General features: G+C 34.8%; 1 protein-coding gene across 2 annotated transcripts; it reads left to right on the forward strand.

Annotated features, from left to right (window-relative positions):
• The first annotated feature begins 1134 nt into the window (after positions 1-1134).
• Positions 1135-12259, forward strand: LOC148302918 (5'-deoxynucleotidase HDDC2). Of its 2 annotated transcripts, XR_015838557.1 has the most exons (5): positions 1135-1438; positions 1522-1660; positions 3115-3269; positions 3843-4356; positions 4398-12259. XR_015838557.1 is itself a non-coding variant. In XM_088270795.1 (4 exons), the coding sequence occupies exons 1-4, from the start codon at positions 1379-1381 to the stop codon at positions 4089-4091; spliced, it is 603 nt and encodes a 200-aa protein (XP_088126921.1). In that variant the 5' UTR covers positions 1135-1378; the 3' UTR covers positions 4092-12259. The 2 variants fall into 2 exon arrangements, 1 of the variants encoding a protein (XP_088126921.1); XM_088270795.1 differs by having other exon boundaries at positions 3843-12259.
• The last annotated feature ends 1245 nt before the right edge of the window (positions 12260-13504 follow it).

Consider the following 13504-nt stretch of genomic DNA (forward strand, 5'->3'; position numbering starts at 1 on the left):
TATTATTCATAATTCAAATTAAGATACATTGACCTATTTCAATAATAGTTGAATGTTCCTCAAAAAATAATAAAACATATCATTTTCGACTTTCAAACGTTCAACAAGCTCTTTGATGCTGATTGTGGACCCGGAAATCGAAGAGTGTGTCGATTTTAGAATGAAAGTATGAATGCCTGCTCAGTAATGCCTCAATATCTAATCAACAATATGAAAGTAAATATTCAAAATAATTATTGACTTTTAAAAATGATTTATAGACTTAACAGAAATTAATATAACAAAATGAAGTATAAAAATGCATTAACAGAGCATTCACTTTTCGTCTCCAACTTTCATCTTCAAAACACGAACTTCTACCAGTCTACCTTCAACTCAAACCATAGTACGTGTACGGGTGTACGGCATAGAATATACCGTACACACTATCATATGATTTTTCTCTGAACAATCAATAGTTAAGTTCTAAGTCAACGAACATACTTTTAGCTCACAGTTTTTTACCTGTCCCAAAATTTGTACATATATACAATACATTTGTAAGTTTTTAAAAAACGTACCTAAATAATGTTTAAAATATTTAACTTTTAGCTGGAGAAAAAAAAATTCAAAAACATGTGCAGTACCAAAAAAATCTGAATTCATAAAAAATGTGAGAATTAAGAACATTCATTCAAAAATAAAATAAGTGGTCTGACGAGCCGATTAGTGGTTATTATTTCAAAAAGCTTTCTTTTGCTAATCCAAACGTTATTTTTTGACCCGAAATAAATAGTTTTATTATCGACAAGGAACTTTCTCTGTTCATCCAATAGTTTAATCCAATACTTTTGTTAGCCTGAGAAGTTTACTTTGTTAGTAGGCGCAACAGAGTTATTTACGCTGCATTAATGTTCCGAAGATCAAAATAAACATATTGTATATCCGAGACCGATCATATAAAATATTACAATACAACAAGTCACGGGTGAAGTTGGGTGACACTGTTATTGTATTGACACTGGTATTGTATAAATTGTTGCCGAGTATCTTTCTATAAATTTTAGGTAGGTACTATGTATTTCGAAAATGGTTTTATTATTGTATTGTCTATTGCTACCGCCATAGATTTGTTCCAGTGTGTTTCCATAGATTATAGCATATCACGAAGTGATCCAAAAACGCGCGGAATCGTTCGCGTCTAAAATAACCTAAATGCTCTAGTTCTAGAGGGAAAATTATTGCATGTGATTATTTCGTGAATTACACGAGTACAATCAGTGTTATGTTGGGGTCGAGCATCGATTCAAAATATTATAGTTTTGGCTCTTGTTCTACTTAATTGCTTCATACTTTTTCATTAGATCGTTTTTAACCGGCATTAGAATATTTGCGTAAGATGGCGGATTTCGATTTTGCTAAACTTATTGACTTCCTTGAACTAGTTGGCCGTCTAAAGGTTAGTAACACACAATTATACTGGAGCAATAACATTCCTTGAGCATGTAGTGTCATTTGCTAATATCGATTATCATATTTCAGCATGTTAAAAGAACTGGTTGGGTACTCAGGAATATTCCCGATTGCGAGTCAATCGCCGGCCACATGTATAGAATGGGTATAATGACTTTTCTATTAAATAGAACGGATGAGTTGGACAGGCTCAAGTGTTTAGAACTAGGTAAGAAATTGTTTTACTGTAATCTAACAAGATGTATAACTAACTCCTTTATCCCCTGGCCAAAAGGTTCTTTCTATTGAGTTAATATGTTGATTGTAAATTGCAATTTGGTGACCGAAGACACCATCTTACAAAATGTTGAAGAAATCAAGGTCAACACCACTAACCTCGGGAAGATACAGGAAATATATCTAAAGGCGGAGACTGACCGGAGCATTTCGTCGTAACGTAACATGTTACGATGCAAGCATTCAGGCAGTCAGTACACCGAGCCGGGCTGCTCGCCGCTCGTTCCGAATGCTCCATCCGAAGTCGGATGCAATTTTAGGTTAGTACAGGGTTGCCAATCTGTGGGAAATTCTCCAAACTGCGGGGAATTTGTGGGGATTGGCACCGTATATTTTTTTCTTCATTTGGAGTAAGCAGTAATTTATTAAAATCACAGAACCAAGAATCACGTCTTCGTCATCGACATTTTAACTACAGTACGAATGCAATGTTGCAAAGATTCATATAGATTTTGGGTTATTAATTCAGATTTTTTTGGTGTGACATGGCAACACTGAGCACAAGGCCACTAGCGAGCGCTGATCGCGGTCAGTCAGCAATGCCGTAATGTCATAACGTAACATGCTCACCGCGAGCGATGTTACAAAGGTTTTGTTACGACGAAATGCTCCGGTCAGTCTCCGCCTTAAGGGTGAAGACTAACCGAAGCATTTCGTCGTAACGTAACATCGCTCGCGGCGAGCATGTTACGTTATGACGTTACGGCATCGCTGACTGATCAGTGCTCGTTTAGAACACAACTGCTCACTTGTGGCCTTGTGCTCAATGTTGCCATATGCCAAACCAAAAATCTAAATTTCAGTCTGGAAATCTGCATTAAATTCGTATAGAATCAATAACCCAAAATCTGCATGAATCTTCGCATTCGTAGTTAAAAAGTCGGACGACGAAGGTGTGATTCTTGCTTCTGTGATCTTTATAAATTACAGCTTACTCCAGATGAAGAAAGAAAAAGATTCCCCGCAGATTGGGGAATTTCCCACAGATTGGCAACCTTGATACTGACCTAAAATTGCATCCGACTTCGGATGGAGTATTCGGAATGAGCGGCAAGCAGCTCAGCTCGCTTACTGACTGCCTGAATGCTCACATCGTAACATGTTACATTATGACAAAATGCTTCGGTCAGTCTCCACCCTAAGGAGAATTTCATTTGAAAATCAATATGTTATTTGAAACAAAATAAAGCTATAAATTTGATGAATCCTTTAAGTATTTTCATTTAACACTAATTTTAATTTTATGTTTTTTTTCATGCTCCATTCTCCTTCTGAAAGCGTAGCTTCCGAAACTAGTCGTTAAAATATATGTAATTCTCAAGTGGTAAAAAATAAGTGTTTTCATTTACAATTTATACATATATACTTTCCTCGACTTGTTTCCAGCATTGGTTCATGATCTGGCAGAGTGTATAGTGGGAGATCTAACACCATTTTGTGGTGTTACACCGGAAGAAAAGCACAGAAGGGAAGATGAAGCCATGAAAGATATTGCCAAACTTACCGGACCTTCCGGAAACTTGCTTTATGATTTATACAAGGTAATTCAATAAACCACTAGTTTTCCTAACCTAACCTTACTAACATGCATTCGATCGAGTTTTAATTTTCTGGATGTTGTGATATCATGGTAGACTGGCAGTCTCAGGTCCAGAGCTAAATTCTCCGCTCTGCACAGCTGTATTTCTCTTTTATATTCCTTTTTTGTTCCTTTTAATTTATTGGGAAATGTATTTAACCTTTCCCTTACCGCACTAAAATCTACCGCATGCAATGGTAATATGTATTTTGTACACCATATAAAAATGTGATTTAAAAACTGGATAAATGTAATTATTCCTAAATGTTGTTTTTAATGACCATAGTTGAATTTGAAATGTAACAATTTTGTAATGTTAGCTCTGGTAAGTATCTGAATATGAAGGAAAAAATACAGCAAAACACTTTCCTTGCACACATACAATTTCATCACCAGCGCAGGTCTACTTTGATATTACCAAGAAGTACTGCATTGTCAGCATACAAAAGACAACAGAGATTCAAATTGTCCATCTCACAGTATATAAAGAAACATCAATTCAGATTTTTTAATAAATATGTCTTTACTGTTTCAGGAGTATGAAACTCAGTCAAGTCCCGAGGCAAAGTTTGTGAAGGAACTAGACAGATTTGACTTTGCCCTTCAAGCATTTGAATATGAAAAGAGTGAAAAATCACCTCGTCTATTGGAAGAAGTCTTCAAAGTAACTCAAGGGAAATTCAAGCACCCACTTATAACCGGATTAGCAGCAGAGCTTGAAAAGAGACGGACAGATTTTGGAAACCAAAGTGTAAATGAGAAACCAGTAGATGCTCAAGACTGACAAATAATTAACTAGTCACTAATTTAATAGAGGTATCAATTTTATTTTCCTTTAGAAAAGTAGACTTTACTGCAGTCAAAATGCTACTTCGGGTGGAATTTGTCATTTTACGAATGGTTGTTGCAATTTGAGTGACCTTTTGTTTACTACCTCATAAACATTTACTTTCATTTATCATATTATTTATAGGAAAATGCTACACTTTAACTATATACAAGGGAACCCACATACTTTACCTTTTATGATACAGGTTGTCCAAAAAGATGTTACCACTTACACGGGATTGACTTCTGTCATTATTTTGAGATTATTATACACAAGTCACAGTCCCCGTATGCACAAAATTCTCACGCAGTCAACGGATAGTTACGGCTTGGAGGATCGTTATGAAATCTTTGTTGATTTTTTTCTAACTATTCAGGTTGATTCAAATAATCATATGAGTACCATAACATCTTTTTGGATAATCCTGTATTAGCAATCTGTTTTTTTTTTCCATAAAAAAAATTGAATATTTCAATTAAATTTTATATTGCAAAATATAAAATATAGTCTAAGGTTCGATCAATCTCACTATGGCATTTTTTTTTTCGTTTTTGTTTTTAAAAAAAATAATTTTAAGGACATTTATAAATTATTATATTTTTTGGAATACAATAGGACAATGGAAATTAAAATCCTGATTAATTTCTGTAATAAAAATAGTATATTGATTTATGCTTAATTTTACTGAAGCATTTTCATAATCTATTAAATAAGTCTCTCTTAACGCACATGTTCTAGAAATACATACTATTTCGTGATGCGTGAGCAGCCAGTGATTCTGTGACGAAAGATTAATATCTGGTGTTATTTTTAGGACTAGTTTTAATTTTACGTCTTTCGTTTGGTGATTTCTTCCAGTACTAAAATAGTTAAAAGTTCTGCTGCTACTCCAGTGGTATCTCTATGCATATTGGTGCCATTCATGAGTTTTGGTTCCTTCTTTCCTATGAAACTTAGAACATGATTATACTCTGAAATGTCCAAGTTGGCGCAGCTGGCATTTGCAAATGAAAAAATAAAAAATCTACAGACATTCTTCTCTGGTTTCAATCCTGGGATTGGTTCGCAGCAATTTCCTCCATTCTACTCTTCCATTCTTCCCTGTCTTGTGCGGCTTCTTTGAAATCTGCATATGATGAGCAGCGCATGTCCACCAACAGGTCCTCCAGGTACTCTCGGCGTGGGCGTCCCCTAGAGTTTGTCCCCTCAGTCATACCCTCCATTATGGCATGCAAGAGACCTTCTTGACGTATTACATGGCCGATCCATCTTCCACGCCTTTCGGACAAGGTCCTGAGCAGGTGCCTTCCTCCTTCGATTCCTTGAAGAACTTCCTCATTTGTGATGTGGTCTCTCCAGGAAATTCTTAAGAGTCTTCTATAGGACCACATTTCAAAAGCCTCTAGTCTCCGCTTTATAACACAGGCATTATAACAACAAAATATAAGTTTTATTTGTAAAATAAATGAAAACATGGGTCTAAACAAAGTCCTAGCTGTTCTAGACATTCTGGACATAAGAAAATTGAATCTTTTCTTTTTTTGTACTTATTATTTCATATTCATTGCTGATGAATATACTGACTCCGCTTGATTTATTGAAACGAATATTTGTTGCAAAGTAGTTGTAACCCGGTAGGTTGAAATTATTACTACTATCACTCAAGTGAGTTTCTGTTAACACTAAGCTGGCCGGGAACTCTGTCGTGTTTAATATAATAATTGTGTTACCTTTGTCTGCTTTTGTTAAGGTTAGTTTGTTGGTAACTAATAAATCCTTAATAGATGAAGCTACATCCCAATCACTAATGTTTTTTGTGTTCACTGGTTTATGAGTCGGGGCACATTTTTTTATTATTTCTGCACATTTGTATTTAAATGATGACGATTGTTTGTAAAGGGCAAGTTCAGTGTCTACTGCTAATTCTTGTAAATCTAAGTTTATATTTTTTTGTTCTAAATTGTATTTCAGTCCACAGGATAATAATTGCAACTGATCATTGTTAAATACTGTATTGGAAAGATTAGCCACTCGATCAAAGAATTTATGATCACTATAGTTATTAGTTAGGGTCGACTCATTATTTTTTTTTTTTATTAATCACCAGATTTTTTAATTTTTTGTTTAGTAAAGATTTTTTCTTATGAGCTACTGTACTAGCTATATCCCGAGCTCTGTCGTCCAGGCAATCCCATTCCGCAGGGTGAAGTAGATAGGTTAATTCTGAATGTAGAATTTTTAACTGATGTTTTATATTGTCTCTGATGACAAATGATTTGTTGATTTGCGAGTCCTAATCGCACTCCCAGTTCTAAAGGCTGCCATTTTCAGTCGTGTATACTCCCAAGTACTTGAAACTCTTGACCCTTTCAATGCGCTTGTTACTAAACGTCAAGGGCTGTTGGGCATCTATGCATGAGCTCGGCTGTCCACTTAGTAGTAGCAGTAGAGTCTACTTAGTCCAAAAATGCAAAAAAAACGTACTACAAAAAAAATGTCCCTTACTGTGTTTTAAATTTGGACAGCCGAGCTGTTGCACAACACATGGGTTTTTGCAACATTTATTGTAAGCCCCATGTGCGTAGAGTACCTATTTACCCTGTCGACGATTAATTGAAGACCCTCGACGGAGTCATCAATTATAACAGCATCATCTGCGTACTCTAGGTCACAGAGTTTCCTATTATTACTAATATAATACTAATACTATAACTATTATTAGTATCTTGTTTTTATTAGTATTTTTTTTTTCAATAATGTTTCCATGTCTGCTGTATTTACTCTCTTATCAATAAGTTTCAATTTATTATTAAACATTCTACACCACTTGTTCAATATTTTTTTTGTAATATGATGACAAAAGTAACTAATGAATGTTTGTTTATGAGTGGCACATGAAAACCAATTGAAATCGATACTTAATTATATTTTTACTAATTTTATCACTATTACATAGGTCAACAATAGTTTTGTAAACTAATTTATGTGTAATAAGAAAACTATTTAAAAAATCACTACTTGGATATAACAATCCCCCTGTTTCTGAATATTGTAGACTTTTTATCAATTTGTGCTCATCTAAATTAATATTTTCGCTTAGTTAATTTTCTTTACATAAATTACATACATTTAATTTTGTCAAGATTTGTCTTCATATAAAGCCTGCAAAATAAGAGCTTAAGTTATTCAATATTTTTTTTGTAATATGATGACAAATTAAACTAATGAATGTTTCTTTATGAGTGGCATGTGAAAACCAATTGAAATCGATACTTAATTATATTTTTAAAAATTTTATCACTATTACAAAGGTCAACAATAGTTTTGTAAACTAATTTATGTGTAATAAGAAAACTATTTAAAAAATCACTACTTGGATATAACAATCCCCCTGTTTCTGAATATTGTAGACTTTTTATTAAATTGTGCTCATCTAAATTAATATTTTCGCTTAGTAAATTTTCCTTACATAAATTACATACATTTAATTTTGTCAAGATTTTTCTACATACGAAGCCTGAAAAAAAAGAGCCTGTATTTTTTTTTTCAAAAAATCACAACTATAATTACTAATATATTGTAAATGCTCTGCACTTACAATTTCATTATTAAATTCTAGAGACAGATCCATACAAAGCTCCATAGGAGACAAATCCTGTGATTTTTTATACATACTTTAAAAAAAACTATATGTTCTCATATTGTCACTATCACTTTCACAACTCCCTATTGATTTACCTGTTGTCATGTTATTTAATAATAGAGCCTTAAACGCACTTATAAACTAGTAACACGATGGCCGCGAATTCTGTCCTCCATGTGCTCGAATTTGGCCGAAGAAATTTTCTAAGGGGTCTTGATTTAGCCTCCGTAAATTTATAAATCTGATGGGAAAAAAAATTAGAAACAAAAATAATATTAACTAAATTATAATAGTAAGTCAATATGGTTCACTTACTTAAATCCCATTTTATGCAGATCTTCCCAAATTGCCCTCATTGAATTGTTAGTCACTTCAAAATTATGCATTGTTACTGGTCTGCGCTCTTTTTTAGTATTGCCATCAAATTCTCATGATCGTAATATTTTTAAAGCTTGTGTCCAGAAGGTGAGATGTTCAGAGTTACGGGATATAGCATCTTTTAGTCCTCTATGTTTATATTCAAAAGAATTCTAATTCTGTCTCCTTTCCCGGGATACCTATGTGTGCTCTTATCCAACCCAGTACTACCGTCTGCTTGCTTGCCATCAATGTTTGAATCCCCTCTTTGATTTCGAACGCCAGTGGGTTAAGGGTGTTTCTGTCTTGTATGGTGGCCAGGCAAGATTGGCAATATGTCGGTATGGTGATGTTTTCCCAATGGGTTGGAGGTTTGCTTATTGCATATTTAATGGCTTCTTTTATGGCAAACAGCTCCGCTTGGAAGACTGTACAGTAGCTCTCTTTTATCACTCCCTGATATTTCCGGTCGTTGGGTAAATCTCTCAATTGTTTGGTATTTTTAACAGAGTAGAGTTCCACCGCATCCTGGATTTTGATATCCGGTGGGATGAAACTGCTTAAAGCCTGTCCAGAAGTCAGAGATATTGTCCTGTATGCCTTGCGGCATCTAATTGCTGTGACTGTGCACTCTATTGAGCTTCTTTATGTTGATTTTTTTGTGGTCGCCTCTGCCCATGCACTGGCACCATATGTGAAAATAGGCTCTACTGCACCGTGATAGAGTTGTTTCATCACTTCATGGGACGCTCCCCAAGTTGGTTTTATCGCCCTCAAGAGTTGATTGGTTACTTTTGCTGCCTTTTTGCATACAGTGTCGACGTGTTTTGACCAGTTTAAATTCCTATCTATTACAACACCTAAAATTTTTAGATCACTTGCGTAAGTAATGAATGTGTTCCTCATTATTATTTCAGGTGGGTCCACTTGCCGTCTTGTTATGAACATGTTTTTTCTTCTGCGAATTGCAGCTTTGTGCAGCTCTCCCATTTGATGAGCTTTTGTAATGCTCTATTTACTTTGCTCTCCAGATTTGCGACATCGTCGTCAACTGCTATAAGGAGGAGATCATCTATGGGCGTAAAGCTTAAAGATGTTTACTCGGCAGGAGCTCCGGGTTATCTGATTTTTAGGTAGCCAAAATGGCCTTATATAGGCTGTCCGGTATGGGCTACCGCCATGTGTGAAAGAGACGGGACGCGGGAGTGTTAGAAAAGTAAAGTATTCAGCGGGCGTTAGATCGGTGTGTTACAAAAGTGAAATTGTTTTGTAATTTGTGAATAATATTTTATTAACTTAAGTACAATCATAAATTATCAAACGAAGCGTAAATAAATTGAATAATTATGATAGTAATCAGTCTAAGCAAATAACAGTCATAGGTTGCAGTTATAACAATAATAATAACAGTCATAGGTAGTTGTATTAGTCTTCATCTGAACTTAAAATGTCAGCATGAATATCGAAGGTTTTCCAATTATGTGGCAGATTAGTATAAAAAGTGTGATATTCTGTTTTGAATATTGAAAGCATTAACTTTGTTGATCATATTGATATATTATTTCGAGAAATAAAAATACTTTGTGTTCTGATCCACTCACATTTTTATTAACCTACTAGTTTCGGTAACAACCTGTTGCCCTCTTCAGTATGATATTCTCTTGGAACATTCGGGCTCTGTTGTAGGTCAAACCAGGGATTGTAATGACAACACTCATGATCGAAAATATTGAAGTTTATTTACTTTAAATCGTTATAACATTACACTAAGTTAGTTCCCGATGTCTACGGAGCACAAACGGTCCGAGGCGTAGTTCGTGTCAGTCGTAGAGACGCGTCGCGGGTCGCGGTGTCGGATGATCAGTTAAATTATACATATGTAGACAAAAGTATTTTATAATGTTGTTAGACATGGCGTATCCAACACCTTTTGTAGGTCGAATGCTTTGCATATAATTTTTCCACCACTTGCGCGACTTTTAGCCTTGTCTTGCCGTTTCTCACTGTACGCAGCACTGACCTTTTCGTCGTGCTCGTCTTTTTCCTGCTGGAATTTTTTTCTCTCGCTTTCTGCAAGATCCTTTTGTTTTATGGAAATTTTCAACTTATCACACGTATTGCATGTATCGTTGTACGGGTGCTTAACCGTTTGAGTGCCAAAAAATGCATACAGTTTCTTGTAAAATGCCACCAAAAAAACATCATTTTTTATGAAACTATATATTTTTTTAAAACCCCATAAATTCTTTGAATTTTCATGAATTTTGATGATTTTTTCGGTGTTTTATTAAAGAATGTCGAAATATTTGAAATAAAACGCTTGTATAAATGAATACAGTATTTTATTTAGAAAAAAAGAAAGACAAAAATGAAAAACAAAAGAAAATCAACAACTGTGCTTTCCTGCACACGCCGTGTGGACACCCTTCTTACAATAAGCACAAATAGTCGTTGATCTACGCAGCCCAGCACCATCTTTATTACTACAGACCACACAGCGACGTAAATTCTTTCCTGGAAGCTTCTGCAGTTTGGATTTATGGAATGAAATTGTTGAAGAAATTTCAGCTTTTTTTTTTGTAGGTAACCATTCCCTTTCAATCGATTCAATTATTTTTGATGTGAACTCGTGTCTTGAAATTTTTTTGCCTTCATTATTGATTGAATATATTATATATGCGTTTAAAACCATTCTTCCAAAAATGTTAAATGTTACCTTTTTCCAATATTTCAATGTTCTTCTTTCATCTAAATATACATACAACATTTTATCAGACTCATCTATTCCACCCATGTATTTATTGTACTCATGAATCATCTGTGGTTTTTCTGTTTGCGTTTCGTATGAACCCCTATATTTTTTCACTGTGACGCCACTCGTATTACTATTTGTAGAAATTAGGATGACCGGGTGTTTTTTGGTTTTTTTATCTCGATATGAACAGAGAAGAATGTCGTCACTTTTATAATAATTAGGTTTTCCAACTTGAGACACTTGTGCCTCACAAGGTATATATTTCCTGTTTCGACGGATGGTTCCTGTAATATACGTAATTCTTTCCAATAAAGTCTTAGCCAGTTGAATGCTTGTAAAAAAATTGTCAACAAAAATATGATAACCTTTGTCCAGGTAGTTACCAATTTTTAACAGATTCATTACTACAACATGGCCAAGGCCAAATTTTTTTGTATCATCCTTGTCTTGCTCTAATTTTGCTCCTCGGTAACAAAAAAATGCCAAGCAATAATGGGTTATGGAGTCGCATAACATCCAAAACTTTATTCCCCATCTGTGGTGTTTTTTGTTGGGGAGATATTGTTTGATTTTTGAGTGGCAATGAGTCCCTACCAATGACTCATCAATAGAGAGCTGGCGATTAGGGATATAATGGCGTCGGAAAACTTCATTGGCATGGACAACTATCATATTGAATTTTGCACAGGGGTCGTAGTCTGGATGATTGGATGGAGCCAAGGTGGAATTATCAATTAGATGAAAAAATTTCAAAATTATCTGAAATCGGTTTCTTGAGAACATTTGTTTGAACCATGGTATGCCCCTCGAATCTGTACTCCAGTAGGAAACAATTGACGGTCGTCGTGTAATACCCATTTCAAGTATGACCGCTATGAAAGCCTTCAATTCCAATACAGACACCGGTTTCCAAGCCTTTGCACGTGATTTGTTTCGTAAAGTGTCAGAAGAGTTTTCAAGAAATTGTTGGGCATATTTGTTGGTTTCATTTTTTATCGTTGTTAACAGAATGACATTAAAAAATAAATCAAAATATGATATAGGTTTGGAATCACGCGGAGGAGGATCCCGAAGTCCAGGCGTTTCGAAAAAATGAGAATTTTCGGTAGAAAAATTGGTTCCGGGAGGTACATTTGTAAATGAGTAATTTCTGGTGTTACTCTCCATTTCTTGGTCACGATCAGAAGAATTACTGGAAATTCGCATCCTGCGGTTGGGAAACACGGATATGACATCACTCTCACCAGAGCTACTCTTACTCGAACTTGAATTAGAGGAGTGGAAATCGTCGCTCCCGCTATCAGACATTTCAGAGGACGCGCTCGACATTATGTTTTTTAAATTAACTAAAATAAAAAAAATAATAAATGAATCTGAAATTTAAACGGTTTACTACGATCTTACAACTATTAAGATAATATTAGAATAATATTTACCAACGCCGCAGCACCACACCCTACGTACGCGCGAATCAGAGCACGACTGACGCAATCGACGGAAATCGAAGATCGGCAATCTTCGTTAAAACACGAATCGACAAAAATCGACGATCGGCAATCAAACGGTTAAATGACAAATTTTCTTTTTTGAAATTTTCCTTATAAAAATTATAAGACTGCCTCTTGTGTTTCTCTGGTTTCGTATTGAGGGTACAATCGAATATGCCTTAATATAAACTCAATATTTGAGGATGAGGCTTTGTTTATCGGTACATGTTTTCCTCTTCTATCAGGTGTAATTACTCCTGATGAAGTTTTCTTTTACACGGAAATATGGAAAGTCTTTCCTCTTTAGAAAATGTTGATTAACATTTAAACTTACATTCTTTACATCCAACTTTCATAAGTTTTCCGGACATCACTCTGCGTCTTGCGCCTCCTCCGCCTCTGAATTTACACTCACTCTTGAAGTGTCCGAAATTTCCACAACTAAAACATTTAATTTAGCTTTTTGCCGCAAACGCAACTACATCTGCACGTTTTTCCTCTTTACTTTCTTGCATGCTTGCAATTTTCATGTCCTCTTCTATCAAGAATCTGGAAGTTAGTGCATCTAGCTCCTGCGATTCCTTAGGCACCGAGTCCCATGCTGTTACAAAGTGTCTGAATCTCTCGGGTAGTGACATTAAAATTATAGTGATTACATATCATGCTTTATGAAACTGGTTCTCCAGCCTATTCCAAGTTGCTGGTAATCGTATTTAAATTAGTTATAAAATCCACCATCTTGTCCGTCTCGTGAAATTTAAAATTATAAAATCTTTGTTGCAGTAGATGGAGGCTCAGCTCCGACTTTCACAGAATGTTTCTTTATGAGTGGCATATGAAAACCAATTGAAATCAATACTTAATTATTTTTTTACTAATTTTATCACTATTACAAAGGTCAACGATAGCTTTGTAAACTAATTTATGTGTAATAAGAAAACTATTTGAAAAGTCACTACTTGGATATAACAATCCCCCTGTTTCTGAATATTGTAGACTTTTTATTAAATTATGCTCGTCTAAATTAATATTTTCGCTTAGTAAATTTTCCTTACATAAATTACATACATTTAATTTTGTCAAGATTTTTCTACATACCAAGCCTGAAATAAAAGAGAGCCTGTAT

Source organism: Brachycentrus maculatus, unplaced genomic scaffold (genome assembly GCF_059751285.1).
Source record: "Brachycentrus maculatus isolate JH-2025_06_01 unplaced genomic scaffold, ASM5975128v1 h1tg000396l, whole genome shotgun sequence".
Taxonomy (NCBI): domain Eukaryota; kingdom Metazoa; phylum Arthropoda; class Insecta; order Trichoptera; family Brachycentridae; genus Brachycentrus; species Brachycentrus maculatus.

Bases quoted from the DNA above. Each gene is read 5' to 3' on its own strand.
- LOC148302918 (XM_088270795.1), top strand. From the start codon at position 1,379: ATGGCGGATTTCGATTTTGCTAAACTTATTGACTTCCTTGAACTAGTT. The intron at 1,661-3,114 runs GTAAGAAATTGT...ACTTGTTTCCAG, and splicing joins GCTCAAGTGTTTAGAACTAG to CATTGGTTCATGATCTGGCA. The intron at 3,270-3,842 runs GTAATTCAATAA...TTACTGTTTCAG, and splicing joins TGCTTTATGATTTATACAAG to GAGTATGAAACTCAGTCAAG.